The 23,811-nt window shown below is 34.6% G+C and overlaps 2 protein-coding genes across 2 annotated transcripts in view; both read left to right on the forward strand.

The window, feature by feature from the left end:
• LOC128555762 (uncharacterized) overlaps positions 1–4,221 on the forward strand; it is a 20,984-nt gene extending 16,763 nt beyond the window's left edge. Inside the window, exon 3 of the mRNA XM_053539181.1 lies at positions 2,565–4,221. Coding sequence (XP_053395156.1) covers positions 2,565–3,155 — 591 coding nt within the window. The 3' untranslated portion in view covers positions 3,156–4,221. The remainder of the gene's footprint in view (positions 1–2,564) is intronic.
• LOC123524791 (uncharacterized) lies at positions 3,693–21,721 on the forward strand. The gene is made up of 8 exons (XM_053539814.1): positions 3,693–3,777; positions 6,695–6,973; positions 8,347–8,610; positions 11,154–11,432; positions 11,885–12,432; positions 13,236–13,420; positions 14,017–14,805; positions 21,280–21,721. The coding sequence occupies exons 1-8, from the start codon at positions 3,693–3,695 to the stop codon at positions 21,719–21,721; spliced, it is 2,871 nt and encodes a 956-aa protein (XP_053395789.1).
• The last annotated feature ends 2,090 nt before the right edge of the window (positions 21,722–23,811 follow it).

Below are 23,811 nucleotides of genomic sequence, written 5' to 3' on the forward strand. Positions count from 1 at the left end.
CACCAGATTTCCGTGCCTTTACACTAGAGCTTAAATCAGACTTTTCTTTTGATGTTCTAAGCTGGTTTGGGTGACAGTAGACCCTCCTACACTCAAGATGTACTATCTGGCCCGGAGAAACACATAGCAGATCACCTGAAATTGCAAAGAAAACTTATTATTTAGTACATACCTGATTTGACAAGTACTTCAATAATCTACAGTCTAATATTACCAGTGTTCACTAGGATCAAAGTATGGATTATATTTTAGTTATGCATGAATTATAAATTGACATAATCAAATTATGCATTATTCGATGCATGCTTTAAATTACATATATAAGGTTAAAAAAAATTAACTTGATAATAACATATAATTGTTCATGTATAAAACAGGACATAACTGGCTTCATTGTTCTTCCATGTCCTCTGAGAACTGAAATCTTTCAACGCAGAATAATTAGAAAAATATAAAATTGTGTACCTTTCTTCTTGCTAACTGTCACTTAACTCATGCACCCCTTTGTACCAAGCTTGGTAGTAGGACCTTCATCTTTTACTTTACAAATAACACAGGCTTGCTGCTCAGTGCTGGAAAACAATATGGAGAGTTTTTTAATATATCACAGCGTACTTCGTTAATATTTTATAATGACAAAATAAAATCGAGACATCTAGTGTACATATCGCATTGATGTGAATAGACTTCCGTTGCAATAGTTACCTGGTTTGAAATAAAAACGAAATCATTATTCTTTTTTTTCAAAACTAAACTAAGTTTCATGAATGCCGTTCAGATATAACTTATAAAATTTCAAAATCATTATGGTCTTACTTCATGCTCATCGCCAGAAAAAGCAGTAAGCAGCAGTAATCAAAGATAATGTACATCTGTTTCATCAGCTTCTCTTTAACAGTGTTTCAAATATAATTAATTGTGCTACGCATTCCATATTTCCTGAAATGAACAAAAAATAAATAAAATAAATTTACTTTTTTTCGTTTTAAATAGAAATAAATGGGTTTACTATGTTACAATTCACTACAATTTAAATTTTACAATGAATCATAATATCTTTTCTTAATCAATTTAACGAAAAACAAATATTATTTCGAATAATAATAATATATATTCTTTACTTTCTGTCAAAAATACACGCAATAGCCTATTTGCAGAGTTTTTCCATTTTTCAATTTATGACCCAAAAACGCTTCCGTAGATTTATTTTTTGGTTATATTCCTTATTAAGCAACGTGTTTTTCTATATTTTCTTTCATAAATACCTGTTTTTTTCATTACGATTATAGATATAAATACGTATGTTTACTGTACTAAAGCTTATGTGGCCAATACTGGACATAATAAAGTGTATTAGCCTCTAGTAAACAAATCGCGAAAACATAAAATATTAAAAGACCTTGCTTATTTTCGCCTCTTTTAAAAAGTCGTAGTGGCGTAAATGTTGTATTTATTGTTGCAAATAAACGTATATTTACCAATCCTTTGAAATATATTCGTCTTGGTGGTTAAATAAACGGATAATGTAACACTTTCACAGTAAACTTTGCAGACGCTTTGTTTACGTCAGAACCGGAAGTAGGAAAACGAGCGATATGGTGTATGGTAATGGACATCGTCAGAAAACGAACAAAACATAAACTTTCCGACGTTGTATCTGAAAACTCTGTCGCCCGATTTTTGAGGACTTTTTTTTAGTGTTTCACTTCATATTAAAGAACATATTTATCATAAGAAAGATTCTGTTGGAATTAGTTTAACGTTGACATTCAGAATAACCGGCCTACTACCGTAAAGCCCGCCCGCTTAGTTCAGTAGGTAAGAGCGTTGGTCTACGGATCGCGGGGTCGCGAGTTCGATCCTCGGGCGGGGCGTATGTTCTCCGTGACTATTTGATAAACGACATTGTGTCTGAAATCATTAGTCCTCCACCTCTGATAATTCATGTGGGGAAGTTGGCAGTTACTTGCGGAGAACAGGTTTGTACTGGTACAGAACCCAGGAACACTGGTTAGGTTAACTGCCCGCCGTTACATGACAGAAATACTGTTGAAAAACGGCGTTAAACCCAAAACAAAAACAAAAAAATCAACTACCGTAATAATGGACCGCCACTATATTGGACGCCATCTTGACAAAATAGCATATAGCAATTCGATAAAGTATACTTATCAGCAGCTTATCAAAATATAGAGGTTAAGCTAATTAAAACATTCTACATGTATATCTTGTGTATTACCTGCTTGCCAATAAATCTCAATTTTTATAGCCCAGTATACTGACTATTATTTTTATTTCCGATCTATACTGATTATCATTTATATGCAATCATACACAAAACGATATACATATAATGAGGATAATGGAAAATACTTTTTAAAAAGCCGCAAAGTATTCAACGTGTATATTGACATTTCTTTGTAAACAATAACCTCTTACTAATAAGATATTTGAACAGTTACTTTTAATTAATAAATAATTTTTGCCACCAGTATTTTGTATGTATATCAAACATGAAACCTTCTTTTATATATGAAAATAAAATGTCTGATAATTTTCCATAGAGTGAAGAGGAAATAACAAGGGGTCATGAACTTTACTTGAGACATCTTCTACTTCTGGGGCAAGCTGCACCAGTGGGTGTAAAGGCCGTAATTGAAAGAGAAGTCAGGAAACAATACATGGGAAGTCTTGCCAATCTTTTAGCTGAAAAGAAGGATACTTTCAAAGCGTTTCCTCAGCTGTTTCAAGATGATGAAGTAAATGCAGATATTGATTCTTGGGACATACACTTGCTCTGTGATGTAACATTGGCCCTATTTGAGTCGTGTCTTACCGATACAGAGCGGGAAGCAATATTATGCATAAGTGGCCAAAGAAAAGATTTGGATAATTACGCTGACTCTGCTTCGCTTAGCTACAAGACTTTCGAGACAAAATGGGCTGCGTTACATCCGGCAATTCTGGGTCTTATCAAAAACATTGATGACGAGACAGCAAAATTGGAGTGTACACGAATGATTTATTCCTTTAAATCAGAATCCACCAGAGTTAACATGGAATTGATAAACAGAATAAAACAGACGAAAGATGTCAACCTGCATGTTCAAATGGCTATACAGGACAAAGTCGCCCCAAAAATTCATGGTGATTAATATATATGAAACTTACCGACCAGTTACTAAACCTTAATGCAAACGCAGTCATGCGTATTGATCCGTAGCTGAACGTAGTTATCTGAGGATGCCCGGCGCAGTAACACGTAGTTCAATTTAGTACACCGTACCTATCCGTACTTTTTGTCCTCCTGTATCATTTTCTTCCCCGTTTCTCGCCATTTTTCCCCTACTAAGACGTACTGCTCCGTATTTATCTGTGTCCGAGTCCCAACAAAACAGTCTCATCCGCACCGTACCTTAACGCACGGACATATCTGTATGTGTGTGATAAGCTTAAGCTATTTAAATAACTTGCTATGTATGCATGTAGATAACATATACCTAAATGTCCAGATGCAAGTTGAAGCTCTACGTATATTAAACGAAACATGGCACCATAAATGTTATGTTGCGACTGTGAATAAGTTGAATGTGCTCTAAGGAAATGCTAGGTACTCGAAAAATACACAATGTCGGTAGACGGTTTCTAACGCATTCTGTTCTACAGCTGCATAAGACTGTTTGGCGGTCGGGATGTTTGTGGCTTGTTGGTTGCGTTTGGAATATTATTTGCAGGCATTGAATACCTGTGTGCGTGTTGATTTCAGTCCAGACTCACGTAATACTATTGAATGTGTATTAAAATATCTATTGATTAACAAAATATAGGATGTGACAGAACACGTGACTTGGTAAATCAATTTAGATATGTATTTATTTGTATGATTTTTGAAATTGGTCCAGTATGACTTACTAAGTCGCTGGCCACACTTTCAGTGTAGTGGACTGATAATGACAATCGACAATTTCCGTGCGATAACATTTTCTCAAATGCTATTTTGTCATCTGTCAGTCATAAAAGAAAACTTTCTCTTTTATCATAACCAGATGCCAGAAAAATGCCAGAAAATAAGTTACTGTGAAATCATTTAATTTCGTGGGCATGAAATTTCGTGGTTTTGGTCAAAACGGCAATTTCGTAGGGACGAAAATTCGTGGATTTCAACTTCTGAACATAAAATGAGTGGGAATTTTACGTATTCGTTGGGATTAAATTTCGTGGATTGACTCAACCACGAAATCCACGAAAATTAGTCCCCCACGAACATTACTGATTTCACAGTAATATACGGAAAAATCCGGAGAATACGTAAACATACGGAACATGTTGTCATTCGGGGTCCGCTATATAAACTTCAAGTTTGATGATTACATGTAGATTTTGACTGTCGTTTTTGTCAAAAAAATGTAACATAAATTGCATACTGAATTCTGACCGATCAAATGGTTATTGGAATTGGAATTAAGACGTTCTACGCGTAGCCATATTTGTACAAATTATGAAATTTGCAAACTTTAAAGGTAGGACAATGGAATGCTCTTTACCGGGATGGCATGCCTTTGGTGGTCAAATAGCAGTTCTAGGTCAGACAACGTTTAATGTAAGCTTGATGGTGTCTGAGGTCTAAAAATACACCATACGCGTTTAAAACATTTACCAATAGTAGATCGTTTCAACAACCTACTTCGTGTTTAGGTGAAGGTCGCATTTTTCCATTGCTGAAATGAGTATTGTATTAATATTTATAAAATTATCGAAAAGTAGCAAATACCGACACTCTAGATCGTAACACTTATGCCTAGAAAAAAGTCCAGTAATTGAGCTCTGATAAAACCACAATATCACCAGCATCAAATTTGTTAAGAGTATTGGTTTATTATGTTTTGTTCGCATTGCTTTGCAAATACCCTTTAAACAAGCATGTTACCTAATAAATGGAATAAGGGCCATCGATTGCAAGAGCTGAAAATGTCTGTCATATCTAAGTGCTTCGACATCACCCGCGATATGGTTTAATGATTTTGATTATTCCAAAGTAATGGACGGAGTACTAATATGCACCTCTCATTATTAGTTAAGACATTTTAAAACAGCCAAATGCTATTTGAGACAATTTGAAATAATAATTACAAAACTATCTTCAAAAACATGTATATCAAATAAGCGCATTAAAAATGAAATGAAAATGTACGTTTCACATTGCAACAAAGACAGTGACTAAACATATTACGTTTCAATAATTTCCAAAAGGAGTTAATGGGGTTTAACTTACTTATAATCTATATATTTGGTATGTGCCACAAATAAAGAATAATTATTTGTTCTATCATGTCTGATTCTGAATGGCGTACTCATCAAAACATCCATTGCATATATGTTCGTCTTAAAAGCTATTAAAGAATTTGCTAAGTATGCAAGTAGAGTATAAGGACACACAGGATGAGACGACATGTCATGCGCGAATTCTGGACCCTAGGTAGAAACGTAAGGTCACATTCGGAGGTAAAAGGCAAACAGCTCTTTTTCCCTGTCCGGTCTGTTGTTCAACAATACTTTAATGAATTTAAATATATCTTGGCACATCATAAAAAGATGACATGCCATGCGCAACAGCCAGCTCCCAAGCTCAAAGTTCAATGTTACACTTGGAGGTCAAAGTTATTTGCTTTTTCCCTGTGTAGTCAATAACTCTGTCAACAATGAATTGATTTTACAATTACATGACACAAATGTTTTCCATGAAGAAACAATGTGTTTTACTCGACACCCTCCTAATTCAAAGGTCAATGCGCCAGTCAAAGGTCAAAGGTCACTAGGTTTTCATTCCTTTCTGGTTCATAACGTTGTAATCCGTTAAGAAAGTTTAATATTACTTGACGAAAATGTTCCCCATAATGAATGTTATATGTGATACCTTGACCCAGTTAAACCAAATGTTGTGTTATAACATACTTATGTTGTACAAAATTGTTCATACATCATTGACAGATCATTATGTAATATTTTGGCAGAGTAAATTAGTTGCCTTCCAGTAGTGGACTTCGTATTGCATGGCAATACTTCAGTAACTTGTTCACACTGTTTTTGTTTTGGACTTTTGAACATGTTGGCAGTCAGTCAGCGTGACGCAAGAGGCAAATAAACGAATACGATCATGCCAAACAGACACGAAAAATGTCCGAATCTATATATTGTAAACATTCTGTACATTGTAACGGTATGATATATTTTGTTATTATTATTAATCACCCCTTTTAAAAGTCCCATACAAATAACGGTTAACATGACCATCGCCAGCCAAAACCTGAAACTGACAGCTGACTGCTAAATGGTGAACAAAAATCAAACAAATTCTATGTTTTTGCATGTATTATGGTTTATTCAACAGCAAAAGAATAATAAAACGGTTCTATTACATTACCGTTACTACTGAATTTTAAACATGCTTCGTCGGCATTCGACAAAAGCCGATAACGCTAGAAGGCATTGTCTTATACTTAACCGGATTAAAATGGCGGCTTGTATCGTCGTATCACGGCATCTCAGGACAAACTTTTCTGCGGATTTTATATCTGCGGTATTAGTGTCTTCCGAAAAAAAAGTAGAAATAATTTCCCGCAGAAAAAGTACTTATACGGTATTTCATTGCTGGACTATTGTTATTGTAATATAAACTGTTATATATTTAAAACAGAGAAACCTTTGAAGATAATCAGGAACTTACATGTAGCGACAGCAGAAATCAACGTAAGAGTGAATGCGGATATCATCCTAACTTGTACAGTCGACCAGCATTCAAACAATAGTGTTTGGCGACATAACGGCAAAGAAATTAAACCGTGTGATAGACTATGTGTATCAGTACAGGAACTAGAACATAAACTCACAATCCGTAATGCTACTTTAGAAGATGGGGGTGATTACACAGTTGATTATGGTGATGTGAAATCAAGCACAACTCTAACACTTAAAGGTAGTTTTGAAAATGGAAGGTAATCATAATGTAAAATGTAAATGTTAATAGTCTGTATTTCCTTCTTGGTATTGCAAACCTATACATACATTATGCCAGGATACGAGTTATATGACCCACGGAAGTGCCTACGCCTTTAGTATCTTTAACAATGAAATGGGTCCTATCGCTAAGATGACTATATCTTAGACTAGCTGACAAACGAAATAGAATGTCCTTTGTTAAAACGTATAGCTGTTGAGACCAAGTATCTCGTATATAGAATTATTCTCTGGCTACCTTGCCAAAATGATTTCAATTATGAGCTATTCTATAGCATTCCACTACCCTTAAGGTAGAACTCCTATGCGCTGGCTCTCTAACTCGAAACCTTGTTAAAATCCTGCAACTCTTCTTTAGTCTATGAACTTCCAAAGTCTTCTTTTTAATAATATATTCGCCCTGACAGGGTAACTGCAATAGTCTCCTTATCAAGGTACTGGGATAAATTATTAGTTGAATCCTCGATGTGTCTTCTTCTACCGCTGGATACCGAATGCCCTCTCAGTCATCCATCTACCTATTTATACCTCAGCAGACGTGCTATTTTTAGAACTTGTTTCTGATTGGTCCAAATTTAAACATAGCGTTTTACAACGTGTACCTGCTCTATCAAATATCTGATTCCCTCTAACTTTTGTATATAATATAATGTATGATGCTGGTACCCAGCTATCCACATAATGAACCCAAATCAGTCACAAATGACCCAAATTCTATTAATAACAGCAATTCAACAATAATTATAGCAATGACAACATGAAAAGGGAGTCAGGCACTATCTGTGCTTATGTGTAAAGTTATCAATATATCAAATATACAAATTATTCTGACACATTAATAATTTAGCGATGGAGTATTGATAGAAGGTTTTCATTAACATCTAACTGATGACATTTGTTATCCTATTTTATACCAAGGTACCATTACAATACAACGTATACAGACACGATATATTTATAAAAAACACCCTTTATAGTTTACGGCATTCAAATCCGCTGATTAACTTTCTGAATCAAAATCACACAATGAAATTTGTAAATCACTACTCCAATTTTCCAGAATAATAAAAAGGCATCCTATGTCCATTGTTAACTATAAGTATACCTATCAACAGACATCTAACATGAAACTAAATGCTTGCAGTCTAAGTACGGTAAGCTTTTCGTTAAGGTTTGGTCTAACCTAGATCAACGCTTAATATAGCACCGTTATACTGGGTGCCTTATACCAAGATCAAATATTTTTAAGGAATGATGGTAAAAAGGAATATACTCTTATGATCGTTTATTATTGGCAACTCAAATGAGACTGAAATATAATTTGTGTTACAGAAAACCTAGTATTCACGAAAAAACTTCAAGACACGTTTGTTTATGTCGGCGAACCAGCAATTATCACATGCAAACTCAATGATTCTGACAAAGCAGTTATATGGCAACATGATTACAAACCTGTAGAATCAACAGATAGCTTAAAACTTGTTGCAGATGAATTTACGCACTGGTTAGTGATTTCAAAAACAAAGTTGACAGATGCAGGATATTATTCGTGCGTATGTGGCATAGAATCAACAAAGGCTTCCCTCAAAGTTTCAGGTATAAACACCTGCTGTAGTTTAAGAGAACGTAACAATACTCTTCATATGATTGTTGTTTAAATGCAACACATATTTGAGATATCAAATATTCTCTAACTGTCACAAATTGACATACGGGCCTTATTTTATCTGTAGTGTAAATGCAGGTATTGCATCATCTTTTTGTAAATTTTTGAGTTATTGAGGTAAATGTCAGATTTCACGCATAAAATACCTCTCATGTTTTTCTGTATTTCATAACTTAAATTTCCATGTAAATTTCATTAAATTCGGTTCAGTAATAAGAAAGTTGATATTTATAAACTTCAGTAATTTATGTTTTTATCCCCAAAACCACTATAATGGGCCTCAAATTGTCAATTTAAATTCGCGCCAAAGTAGTTAGATTCCCCGGCTATATCGTGAATCCCGTGGAAACACAAATAGTCGGAGTCCACGGCTTAGCCGTGAATCCCATGAAATTTAGTATTTGGCGGGACATTATCCTTTAAATAGACTGGACTAGATATGCCTTGCGCACACCACCTTACGACATTATAGACGAATCTATGTCTGAATTATTTTCTTGCTAGAAATTTATGCTCGATCGAGGTAAGAAATTTATTTGTTAGATTTTTGTATGATTTTTGCATTACGATTTTTATTTGATAAATTTTTGTTCATTCTACAGAATTCTGTAACATTTACTTTTCGGCATGTGATTTTAGCTAGTTTCGGTATGTTAGGATAATTTATTAAATTTTTTCAGACTTTTGTAAATTATTTAGAAAGAGGAGTCTAAACGTTTCGTTTATATAAGATGTTAGATTTATACTGAAATTTGTATCGTGATAATTGTAAAGCACCGTTGTCAAACATTTTGTTAATTATGGAACGCCATTACTGCATTGTATTGTTATGTATAAATATATGGCAAGTCTAGTACCATGTTTGTAATATGTTATTGTAATTTGTAATTGTTTGCCAGTCTATAGCACATCTAATTAATGTCCGTGGTAGTGTATGGCATTAGATATTATATGGATGCCAACTCTCATATAACATTTGATTTATATTGAATTTTGTTAATTTGTAGTTGTAAATAATAGCTGCAGTTTATCATTTCCGTATCTATAATGTTTCATCATAAACTTTTCATATCTTTTTCATACTTCAATGTCAGACTTTTAAGTAATTAATTTTGGTAATAATGGAAGTAATTAGTGACGTATTTTAATCACGTGACGTATGAACTTAGTAGCACATATATTTTGTATAAGTAGCACGTATTATTTATGGGAGCCTACGGAGGTATGGTGTACCCAAAGGAGCAGTTTTATGCCCTGACTTATTTGTTTTGCTATGGTGCTTACCATATGTTATATATTTTAGCTTCTTCCGCCAGACGATTTTACCTGGTGATGCCATAACCCGGAAGTACAATGCCCGAGGTTTACTTGTCTTCACTCGCCTGGATGTGATATTCCCAGCGCAGAGCTTTCGTCCCATGGTTGTGCCGTAAACCGCAAAGACGATGATTTTTGTTATCCTCTGAAGTCAGCTCAGGGATGCAATCACCTACCACCATAGGGAGCCAACACGGAATCAACGTATTCACGGTTTAAAGGGACTGAATTTAGAGATATGTTTTGTTTGTGCTACTTAAAGTTCACAATTAAATTAAAGAACTGTGTCACGTCAGATTAGAATGGAACTGTAAGATCTTTTGTATCCGGAGATACTGAACTTTGATTTTTCTTTCTTTCTTATAATCAGTTTTTTTTTCTTTTTATATCTATTCATTGTAAATAATCATCTTATGTAAATAAATTTGTAAATATTGTAAAGGGTGTTGATTTGTTCTGATGGTTACTGTCGCCGGTACGGCCTTTCCTGTCACACTAACTTTGTTTAGTTATATTTTTGTAATATTGACATAATAGTAATACGTGAATTTAGTTGTGTGGTTTCTTGTTTTGAGAATTACTGCATAATAACTCATTCTCGTTTCTTGTTGGGACGAAATACAGAAGAAAAAATTGTTATAAACATATTAAATTGTAATGACATATCTTATTTGGTTATTGGTATGATTGGTTATATACAGGTTAGAACGCGTAGCTTGAGTGTTTATGCCAGCTAAGGAGTGTTGATGTCCACTAGGGACACGTTACTGCCATTTACTAAGACGTTTATTTTAGACATTAACGTAACACCTGGTTATTGGGACGTAGAAAATGTCATTTTAATTAGGCGCAGGAAAACAAGAAAATGCATACGAGCCGTGATTTTAAAGCCTATTAGAATTGGAGAAACTGTAAGCGCAGGCTGGTCTGGATCCATGCTGTTCGCAAACCCACTATGTTGGTTTTCTCATGGCACGGCTCATATGACAATCATCACATAGCTATAAACATTAATAAAGGGCTGAATGAAAGGTTTATTGAACCTGTTACCCGAGTCATTTGGTTTTGTTTTGTTGTAAACTTATGTATATACTTGCATGCATATTTAAGCAAAAAATATCAATGAATATCAATGTTGTCAAATCATTCCAAACAGAAAGACCTTTGATGATAACCGAGAAATTGCATGTAACTACAGCAAAGGCAGATGTCAGAGAGAATATGGATATTGTTCTAATGTGTGCGGTCAACCTACATACGAATGAAGTGATATGGAATCATGATGGCACAGAAATTACACAAGGTATAAGACACCTCGTCGAAGTGCAGGGGCTAGAACACAAGCTTACAATTAGGAATGCAAAGTTTGAGGATGATGGTGATTACACAGTTGCCTTTGGTGAGAAAAAGTCAAGTACAAACTTGATAATAAAAGGTACTTTCTGTTATTTGTCAACAAATTGTTAATATCTCAATATGAATATTGCTGTCATGGTAATATTAAAGACCCACGTATTGATGTTAAGTGTGTTTATAGATAAAAAGTTATCATATTCAGTCATTTCTAACTTTTTAGATATTATTATCAGTTCAGGACTTTGAATGTGTTGCTTTGATTTATGCTTCACATCAGACAGAACATATCATAAAATTGCGAATATATTTTAATGTGTGTTTTTTAATTTTGCCGTTTGAAATATAAGTATTAACTGGCGAATCCGAAAATGTTTACTTAGTGTATCTTTTTTGCAATAAATTAGACTTTGTTACTGTATACACTTGTTGAACGGTTTGGCAACACCTATGTCTGCTTTATGTAAGGTCGAATTTAAAATTAACACCACACAATCTCTTCCGTAAAATGCAAACGTGTTATTTATATTTCAGGCAGTCTTAATCTTTTACACAAAAAGCAACTGACAGAAGATCTGTTCAAAAACTGGATCAGAGGTGCTCTTGGTATAAAATGTTTGAAACAGGGTATACAGGAATTTGTTGAAAATTCCGTACAATCTCATCACTATGAAATTAAAAAGCAGCTTCCATCTGTTGTATGTGAAAACTGTACAGAAGAGGTTCTTCTCCCGTCACACATACAGGGACAGTGTCCAAAGAAATCTAAGTGTCTGTGTTCTAAACAGCAAAACAACAGGAGGGTTTGTCCAAACCGAGGATTTTGTAGTAAGTTTTATGATAAAATCTTTTTTGATCACCGATTCTTCGATTTATCGCTTGCGAACACAGATATACAATCGTGGGGCATCGATCCTTGGAGTGTTGCTACATGCTATATCAGTACTACTGGTTACAAAGGCAAGCCGTCAGCGAAAGATGTTGACTGTTCAGGACTACTGAGTCTGTTGATCAACAACAATTTCATCCATAGAAGTCTTGGTGACGTCGAAATAAATGGAGAAACAGACCTATTTAGACAGGTAGATAAACGGTTTATCCAAAGGAACTAGATCTCACAAATCACTCACACATACATATTAGCATGCACATACACACGCACACATATATCTATACTGAGTCGGTGTCTTTGTTTAAAATGGGCATATATGTATCATTTCTAACCGACTGTTCAACGTTAGTGTAACATATCATATATATTTACGTTCGCCATATTCTTTTCCAATAAAAATGATGACATTTATTTTGTATGAACTGCAAAACGAAATGTGCCAAAGTTACGAAAGTGCACCTTAGTGATTACGGGCCGCTGTTTTGATGGGATGACGTCGCAGTTGTTCTGTCTTGTGAACAGAATGACCAGAAAACTGATTTTTTAATATAACAAAATGTTTCTAACTGATGATATAATCTGATTACCAAACGAAATGAAATATGATGTAAAATTAGAAATGAATTAATTTGTTTTCGGAGTTCATGCAAAATGAATCATAGAATAGGATCGGCAAATTAAACATGAAACGCTAGCGCGATTGATGGATTTGCTGATCGTATTCTGTCTTCATTTTGCATGAACTAAAATAGAAAAACAATTCTTAAATAGTATCTGAACGATAAATCAAATATAGGTTTGTTCATATTTTGTTTAAAGTGGCACACATGTTTCATTTCAAATCATGTTTGTTCTGTACCAGCCTGTCTTGAACTTCGGTTAACGTTAGGATAACATGTCAAAAACAGTATCCGAATGATAAAAGTTTTGTTGAAATTCAGTATCTGACGAAAGTAACTGTTATTTACTTTATCTGTATGGATGTTGTTATAGGCGAGGGACGCACGCAATGAGATACTTCACAATGCTAACTATGAGTTATCAGAGGGTCAATTGCAATGCTATATTGATTTGTTCAAAGCCGTATTGGAGATTAAAGATGCTAAAGGCGGAGCCCCACTTTCCGGACAACTAGGTGTTCAAGACGCCATTGCTTATCTGAACGAGGTAGTTGATCGGTTGATCGTATATTATTGTTTGTATATATATATATATATATATATATATGAAATTAGGAACCAAACAGAAATTTTTAATTGATGGTCCATTTTTAAGTCATATATCACCCTCTGAGGACTGGAAAATTTAATATAATATCTTAAGATATTTATAGTAATCAACAGATGTGAAGGTTTTAATTCCGTTAAAGCTGTACAGAATGCTTACGCTATCTTAACTAGAAACACATCATTCATCACGATTCCAAGAACCAGTACATGTATATAGAAAAGAAGACATACATTTATATGAAATAAAAATGATAACATCAATGTGTAGTTTGTTATTAAATGTATCACTTATTGACTTTAATTAAACAGTATTATATAACTGGAGCAAATATACTCTTCAATACTAATACGTTTTGATATATGAAATAACAGTTACACATCTGTACATGTATAAAGACTTTTTAAATATTTTTCTAATATTTATGATTCGTATTTAAAACAACTATCCTTTATTTATTATCAATGTGTATATGTATACTAATATGTGAAGGACTATTGTTTATATTAGATAAATGAGTACATTACCTTATTGTTTATACTTCCAGATCCTGTGTTGGATTAAAGCAAGTCGTATCAGAAAGGTCATACGGGAAACAGAATCAAAGTCTTATCATTAAACGTAAGATAGGAGACTATAATGTACAGATAAAGAATCGTTTGATTAACAGAGACGCCAATGATGAAGGTGACTGTGGTATAAGCAGTATCCGTATGTTTCCTGATGGTAAAGTTCTCCTTATTGATAATCATAACGGTAAAATGAAGAAAACTGACAGTTCGTACAAAGTCGTCAGTCACTGTGGTATTCCGTTTCTTGCTAGTTGGAATGACGTGTGTTACATAGGTAACGATAGAGCTGTTGCCAGTTATTCTGATATAATTCGGTATGTGAATGTATCGGGTAAGATGAAGCATGAGCATGATGTAAAGCTTGAGCACAGATGTTACGGTCTGGCTTGTCATGGTGATATACTCTATGTCAGAGGTGATGACGCAATATATACCTATACCATACACTGCCAGGGGAAACATCTGCTTTACAAAATAAAAGAAACATACCCATTTTCCTCCCGTATGGCTATCAGTGACGACGGTGAACGAATTTATATTACAAATGTTACTGCAGAACTTATAACAATAGATAACAAAGGAAACCATCTGTTCACTTTGAAGACTGACATAGAGCATCAAATACTAGATGTATGTGTTGTTAGGGACGGTACTGTACTTGTATTAGACATTGAAGGAAGTGTACATCAGGTTGATTATAGTGGTAAACAAGTTCTTGGAACAATTGTTGTTGACCGGTCTTATGATATAGATATAAAACGCAGGTTGTGTTTTGATAGACAACGGTGTAGACTAATCTTAACAAGCAACAGAGAAAACTGTATATCTGTCTTTAAGCTACAGCATCGCAATGGTGATACAGATATGAATTAACGTACTGGATGCAAGAAAATGATAAAAACATATACATTAGTTTAAACTACATCTGATACATTGATTGTGTAAAGAGTGAAGAATATACATGAGTTGAACAAATTAACACTGTTCCTTTCTTAAATCGAAAAGCAAAATGTATTACAAAATCATCATTCACTTAAACTGGCTCAGGATTTGTGTTAATGTTTTAAAATTTAAGACAATTCAATTATGAAAAGATAATGTTTAAGATGATAAATGACATTCATGCAGTACATGTTATTACCAACCAGCTGTGTAGTCTGAAAAGTAACAAGAATTCAGCTTTTTATAAGCCATACAACATATCTGCTTAACTGCAATATGGCTCTTATATATTTCATTTTTTATATTTTTCAAATAGGGAATGTGATGTAAGTGAATACAGAAGGGTACCTAGAAAAAAGAGCAATATTGTATCCAAAGTTATTCACATGTTAATTTTGTCTGATAAAATTACTATTTAAATACATGATCACAGGCAACTAGAGGCAATCAGTATTACAAATTTATCAAATGGACATTATATCCTGAATGTTAATTATTGAGTTTTATTTCTGTGTATATATCACCGTTTTCTGGGTTGCAGATTGCCGTTGAAAAATATCTCTTAAATATTTACATTTACACCTTTTAGGAAACAGCTGAACAGTAAATTTGGCGGGTTTGTCTAAAATATAAAGATATAGTTAAAGGGATGAATTTGCTTGGGTCTCGTTTATGACAGTCGTGCAGAGACCTGTATTTCTTCTTGCATTGTATTTGTTGATTATTAGTTTAATGTCCTTACCGAAAGGACACTTGCTATTTGTCCCGCAAGGTCAACTTTCAAGTTGAAATTTTGGGAATTCTCTCCCTTGATTACTGTTGGTGATAAAGCAATTCTCGGTGATTGAATTGTCTTCTTTACATTAATTTTTATGGCGAAACTCTAAATATTTCAATTACATACATACGATTGTATGCTTAGGACATGCTTTTAATTTTTTATTTGATTAGATTGTCTCGTGCACACGAGACAAGATGTCGGACCAACGTGCACGACATCTAATCTCATGTTAACGACATCTTATCTCGAGCACACAACATATTTTAATATCAAGCGCAAGACATCTTATCTCTTAGGCACGACACATTATCTTTTGCGTTCAACATCTTACCTCGTTCGCACGGCGTCTTAATTCGAGCGCACGGCATTTCACGAGCTCGTGCATCTATCTCGTGGGCTAGGCATCTTATCTCGAGCGCACAACATTTTAGCATTTGAAAATTAGCATGGTGCACCGGTCTTCCGTAGACTCATTACAATAATAGTGATATTTTTTCTATAGACAGGCACCAGCTCCCACGCTCCCAAAAAGATGCAAATGAAACTAATTGTTGAAAATATAAAAATATTTGGCAGCTGTCTATGGTTTCTGATTTGTGCCATTTCGTTATTTTGATCTTTCGCCGCGACACAACGACAAACGTCGTGATGGCGAACCACCAGACGTCGCCCCGCCTAATGTCACCCAGCCAAACGTCACCTTGTCGTCTTCGAATTTATCAATTAAACTGGAGATAAAATGTGGTAATAGCTGTGAATAGTTATGATGTATTTGTCGGTCCCCAACGAAATGTTACTAGTGAAAATTTATCACCCCTACCCAACTCCCCTGACCCTATATCATTCAATCCATCAGTGAGTCCAACAGTGACATGATAACTTAAAAAAATAAATAAATATCTTTCACGACAATATACAGGGCAAAATATATGCGTGAATGCGTGCGTACCTTCTTGCATGCGTCCTACTGTCCGTCCGTCTGTCCGGCTATTTTTTTATCCAGATTATAACTCTGACGTACATTTGAAAAATACTTTATGCTTTACTCAGTGGGATGGATATTTGCGACTCTATCTGAACGGTTAAGGCCACTCTTTGCTAACAGGTTTGGGTAAGTCATGCTCACAAGAATCCACCTCACTTAGGCAAGCATACAGCAGTTTATTCCCAATGTACTACAACAAAAATTAAACAGCTGATGGGCGGGCAGGCGCACGCACACACGCATACTGCCCTCTCTATCTAGCTATATGTAATCAAAAATCATGTTATGTAAGAAATAATAAGTTCCCAAATATGGGTAATCGAAGAATAACCCGTGTTTAAAATTCTTATGCGTAAGAATATATCACGAAGGTCGTAGGCCTGAGTGAACTATTGTTTCGCATAAGAACGAAAACCTAGGGTTATTCTACGATAAATCACACTTGGGAACTTGTTTTTCAATTCTAACACGACATACTAGTATCAACAGTGTTCGAAAAAATGGTTACTACTTTTTACGACCGTGCTACGCACCTGGATCGGATGACGTCATTGCACGCGAGTGGTTTATTGCAGAATAACCCAAGATATATTTTGCTTTACATGTATGTAGGTTATTCGCTGGTCGTGTAAGAATTACAAATGCCACCGATTGACTCACTTAAGGACTGAAGGTCGAGGTCGGGGTGAGGGGTGGGGAGGGGGGTGGGGGAGGGAAAGAGTGAGAAATTTTCTCTGGTTACACTTCATAAGTGACTAACAAAGTATCATAACTATTAAATCTTACTAAATTTTGTGTCCATTTAATTAATACTAAAAGCTAAAAGGTTGTCATTCCGAGAAGGCGAAAAACAAAACAAGAAAAAAACAACAACAAAAACTATGTGTGTCGTTGTGTCGCTGCGACAGAACAAAATGGCACAAACAGCCATCAAAGATGGCAGGGTCTTCACGATATGTATTTATATTGCTTGATTTAACATCACACCACTACAATTCTAGACGCCAGGTGCCCCTTAACGCATTTTTTCAGGCACGAGATGTCGTGCGCTCGAGATAATATGTCTTGTGCTCGAGATAACATGACGTGCACTCGAGATAACATGTCATGTGCACAAGATATGGTTTTGAGCGCACGCGATAAGATGTCGTGCGAATCGAGATGATATGTCGTTACCACGAGATAAGATGTCATGTTCTCAAAAGAAGATGGCGTGTGCACGAGATAATTTATTTGTTTAAGAAAATAGATACATGTCCTAAATAAATCTCCATACATACATTATGATAGAACGAGGTTTGTGACCTTGACATAGCTATGATATAGATCTAGCTTTGGGCAAAATACAGTTCGCGTGTTATTCCGTGAAAAACAAATAACCATATCCATAAAATAAGTTAAAAAATTGTCTACTAGCCGTTTTGGGGATAAATCAAGTTGCTATATTTAAGAAATAATTTATAGCAAAAGAGTGCTTGTGTTAAAGCACGTTTGTGCTATAAATTATTTCCATTCTTAAATGCCCTTAATCACAAACATAAAAATGAATAAAGAAGCGCTCTTTCCTGGTCGCAATAAAAAGTTTGACGTCACCGCACGTTAATGTGACGTCATTCTAGCGTAAGAGTGTTTTAACAGAGACAACCATATTAGAATAATTCATACAGAAATATCATATCCCGATTTATGTTATAGAAAATGGAAGCATTAACATTATTTGTATCCTTTTCTTTCCGTCCTTAATAAAATGATGGCTAAGTAGAGAGAGTGCCATAATTCTTATTCTGAAAAAAAAATGATCGAGAAAAACGAGACTTATACATTGTATGTCATATTTTGTTTTATGCTTTTGTCCATATAACATTTCTTTTATGTCACTTTCCTGCCTAAAGTTTTGCAATATGGCCAGTTTTTCTTCTCTGGCACCAATGAAGGTTCAAATCAGTAATAGATATTATGCAGAAATCGAAGTAGGCAGGCTTGTTTTAATAATTATTGAAGGCATTTACACTTACTAACGGGAGAAAAATCTGAATTGTGATCGTCTGCACTGTCGGTATTGGCGTCCTGAATACTAAAAAACTACGCATTTGAGTAAGTGACAAACAATAAAGACAAACATAACTAAATAATCGTAACACTACTCATTTGACATTACAGATATGTACATAATATTCAATGCTTTTTTCTGATTTCTTTTTATTTCACTTATGACGTAAGCAAATGGCGTCACATAATACTTTGAAAAGTCAGTGGTTGCAGCATTGTTTACACATCGTAGGCTAAAATGTAGAAATATTGATTCTGTTTGCGTGTGTAAAATATATTCATTAAACGATTCATCACTGGGGTTTTTAGGGGTTTATAATTTTATTTCTCTTTCGTTTTTTCCCCACTTTGTAATTTTGGATCGGCTGAACAATTACAATGTTCGCCTATAACCTATGTGATGCAAAGATCCTTAAAATGTTGCTAAGCAATACCTTCGGATCATTCCTTCCTGACAGACCGGAAGCTGAACACGGAATGGCCGAATACCAAAACTGCTCATGTATATTTTTTATATATATATGACCCATTATGTAAGTACTTTTGAAAAACAAATATAGTCTTTCAAATGGTGATTAGAAATCCGTCATCATTTGCCCTCAAAATCGCCCTTCATAAAATCAAAACGACGCGTGAAGTTGCCAACCTGGATCTCTTTCAGAGATCTGCGATCTCTTTAAGAGATCTTACCTATATATACATTTTTATTGATTGAGCTTCAAACTCCTGTGATCAGTTCAAGTGTGCGGGAACTTCACGATCTATGCGGATGTAATTGATTATTAGCAGAAATAATTCCGGTCTTCTCAGTTCGGCATAAAATCATTACAAATCATGCGAAGCAGTTTTGCGCTTTAGGGCTTTCAGCATTTATATCAGCTTCTTTTTGGTCCAGATATTCTCATGATTTTTTAATATACATATGTACAAATGTTTTGAAAAACTATGTATTGTATTCACACAAAAACACATTTGATATCTTGTAAACAACATTTGAGCTTCTTACAACAGGCGTCTGTTTGTCAGCTTCTGCAGTATCATCTTTTCATATTGTTATTTTATGATTAAAAGTAATAAATTTTGTCATCAATGTATACAATTAGTGTCATTGCTAACTAGGAATAGACAGTTTCGTTTGACGAACTATTTTTTCCTTTCAGAAGTCATTTTATAATATTAAATACATTAAAGTTCATCCTTTAAAGTATTTATGCACTGAGTGTAGGTCAATTAGTGATTTTGTAATAAAAGGAAACTAAGCTCTCTCGATTGTCGGACAAGAAAAAAGAGCTGTCCGGAAGACAGCGCGCTTGACTCTGAATTAGAGCTTTGCCAGTAAAAAAATTCTAAGTTAAAAAAGGACATAACTCTGTCAAAATTCAAACAGAGTTATGGGAATTGTGTCTCCTGGTGTAGACTTTGATAGTAAATAAATATTTTAAGTTTCAAGTCAAAAGCTTTAACAGTAACAGAGATATTTGACTTTTAACAAACAATTCTAAGTTAAAAAGGGGCATAATTCTGTCAAAATTCAGATCAGAGTTATGGATATTGTTTCTCCTGGTGTCAACTTAGATGGAAAATAAGTATTGTAAGTTTCAAGCCAAAAGCTTTGATAGTAACAGAGATATTTGACTTAATCAAACAACTTTAACCAACGGCGACGCCGACGCCGACGCCGACACCGGGGCGAGTGCAATAGCTCTGCTTTTTCTTCGAAAAGTCGAGCGTTAAAGGAAACAAGGTGATGCTTATTTGCAAGAATTAACCCTGATGTCAGTTAAGTGTTGATAAATACCTGCTACCAGTAATATTATCTCTTCATTAAGTGATTGTAGGATTAATCCGGTTCTACCGTCAGTAACGTTATAATATACATAGAATATACTGAAAATATGACTGTACAGACTCAGAAGTAGGAGTTGTACCTTGTAATGAATGAGAGTCTATAATGTCACTTCGCTCCCCAAGCTATCTAAACTAGAAATACACCATTCATCACGATTCCATGAACTAATACATGTACATAGAAAAGAAGACAAACATTAATATGAAATAAAAATGATAACATCAATGTGTAGTTTATTATTAAATGCATCGCTTATTGACTTTAATTAAACAGTATTATATAATTGGAGGAAATATACTCTTCAACACTAATACGTTTTGATATATTTAATAACAGTTACACATCTTTACATGTATAAAGACTTTTTAAATATTTTTTTTTTAAAATATGATTAGCAAAAACAAATTTCATTATTAATGTTTATATGTATAAAAGTGTGTGTAGGACTATTGTTTATCAAGACAATTGTGTATTTAGTATTTACCTAACCTCATTTTTATAATACTTCCGGATCATGTGTTGGATTAAAGCAAGTCGTATCAGAAAGGTCTTACGGGAAACATAATCAAAGGCTTGCCGTTAAACGTATGATAGGAGACTAATGTACAGATAAAGAACCGTTTGATTAACAGAGACGACAATGATAAAGATGACTGTGGTATACGCAGTATCCGTATGCTTCCTGATAATAATAACGGTAAACTAAAGACAATTGACTGTTCGTACAACGTCGTCAGCCACTGTGATTTTCCGAACGGGTCCTATTATTCGATTGACGTGTGTAATATAGGTGACGATAGAGGTGTTGTCTGTCACTGTGATATTCCCATTTTGCCCTGTAGTTGGACTTGGACTGACGTGTGTTATATAGGTGTCGACAGAGCTGTTGTCTGTAGTGCGGATGGTAGAATTCAGTATGTGAATGTATCGGGTAACACAAAGCTTGAGCATGATGTAAAGCTTGACCACAGCTGTAACTGTCTGGCTTGTCATGGTGATATACTCTATGTCAGAGGTGGTGACAAAATATATATACCATACACTGTCAGTGGAAACAAATTCTTTATAACATAAAAGAAACAAAGTCGTTTTCCCCCATATTGCTATCAGTGATGACGGTGAACGAATTTATATTATACATTTTGAAAAAGGTCTTATAACAACAGATAACAAAAGAAACCGTCTATTCACTTTGAAGTCTGACATATGGTTTGAAACAGTAGATGTATGTGTTGTTGGGGACGGTACTGTACTTGTATTAGATAATGGCGAAAGAGTGCATCAGGTTGATTATAATGGAAAACAAGTTCTGGGAACAGTTGTTGGTATGTTAAATTCACAAGTCTCGTTGTGCTTTGATAGACAACGATGTAGACTAACCGTTGCGGGATATAGAGAAAACTGTATACATGTCCTTCAGCTACAGCATCCCAAAGGTGATACAGATATGAATTAACGTACTGGATGCCAGAAAAGTATATAAATTTTTATCAATCATTTTAAAGTGCATCTGATACATTCATTGTATTTTGAGTGAAGAATGTACATGGGTTGAACAAATTTACACTGTGCCTCTCTGAAATCGAAAAGCAACATGCATTACAAAATCCCTAACTTAATTTGGCTCTAAATTTATGTTAATAATTTAAACTTAAAGACAGTTCAATTTTGAAAAGATAATTTTAAAGATTATTAATGACATTCAGGCAGTATACGTATTTATTATTACCAACCAGCCATGTAGTCTGAAAAATATTGCGTAAGTCACATAGTAAAGTAGAGTAAATACAGCTTTTATATATGCCATACACCATATCTAGCTCTTATGTACTATCAAACCTATGTTAAATACCACCTCTTAACAGAGACCACCTGGCTCTAAAGACCACATGTTTTTTCCCATTTTAACATATACAGTGTATTTTAACCTGTTAATAAAGACCACCTTCCAATAAAGATCACATTTTGGCTCTCCCAAGGATGGTCATTATAGACAGGGTTGACTGTTTTTCCTTTTATATCTTTCAAATAGGGAATGTGATGTATGTGAATAGATAAAGGTACCGAAATCTGACAACAGTTTTATGCGTTTTATTTTACTGGATATTTCGCAGTGTTTTGGGTTGTAGATTGTCGTTGAAAAAAATGTTGTGGGATCTTGATGGGGGAAATAGTGAACAATTTCCTCTGGTGATTCCTCAAGATATCATAGCTATTAAATTTTACTTATTTTTGTCTCCAACAAATTAATATTATGTCATTCCGGAAGGCAAAAAGAAAAAACAATGTTAAGCTGGGCAAAACTTGGCGCGGCGACGTTCAGCGACGTTTGACGTTGTGTCGCTGCGACAGAACGGAATGGCACAAATCAGCCACCAAAAATGGCAGGGCATTCAAAATATTTATTCATTTTGTAGGATGTAACGTAACACCAACATAATGTTTGTCATTTGGTTAATTGTGGAGGAGACGCCAGGTGTCCCTTTACTCTTTATTGCAGGCACGAGACAAAATATCCATCGCTCAAGATAAACAGTCTTTCGTGATAACATATCTTGCGCTCGAGGAAATATGTTGTGCACTCGAGATAACATGTCATGCGCACGAAATAGTATGTCATGTGCAAAAGATATGTTTTTAGCGCACGAGATAACATATCGTTCGCTCGTGGTAAGATGTCGTAACCACGAGATAGGATGTTGTGCGATCGAGATCAGATGTCATGATCACGAGATAAGAGATCATGCTCTCGAAAAAAGATGCCGTGCACACTGGATGATTTAACATTTAAAAAACAAGATACATGTCCTAAACAAACATCCATACATACATTATGATAGAATAGATTTTGTTCTGACCTTGGTATAGCTTTGGACAAAGTACAGCTCGTGCGTTACTCCGTGGAAAGCAAAGTAATCTTATTCATTTTAGTTTGTTATGAATTGTCTACAGGCCATATATTTTGATAAATTAGGTTGCTCTATTCATTCATATAGAAATATTATTTCTCTTTTCACAAAATAAACATTATGTTAGTATATGTTTCCGGATTCCAGTCTTTATGTAATGGAAAATTAATGAAAGCAGTTAGATCACTTTCCATCCTCAATAAAACGATGGCTAAACATTTAGAGCACCATAATTCTATTTACATATTGTTGTTT

This window comes from Mercenaria mercenaria, chromosome 3, assembly GCF_021730395.1.
Source record: "Mercenaria mercenaria strain notata chromosome 3, MADL_Memer_1, whole genome shotgun sequence".
NCBI classification, from domain to species: Eukaryota; Metazoa; Mollusca; class Bivalvia; order Venerida; family Veneridae; genus Mercenaria; species Mercenaria mercenaria.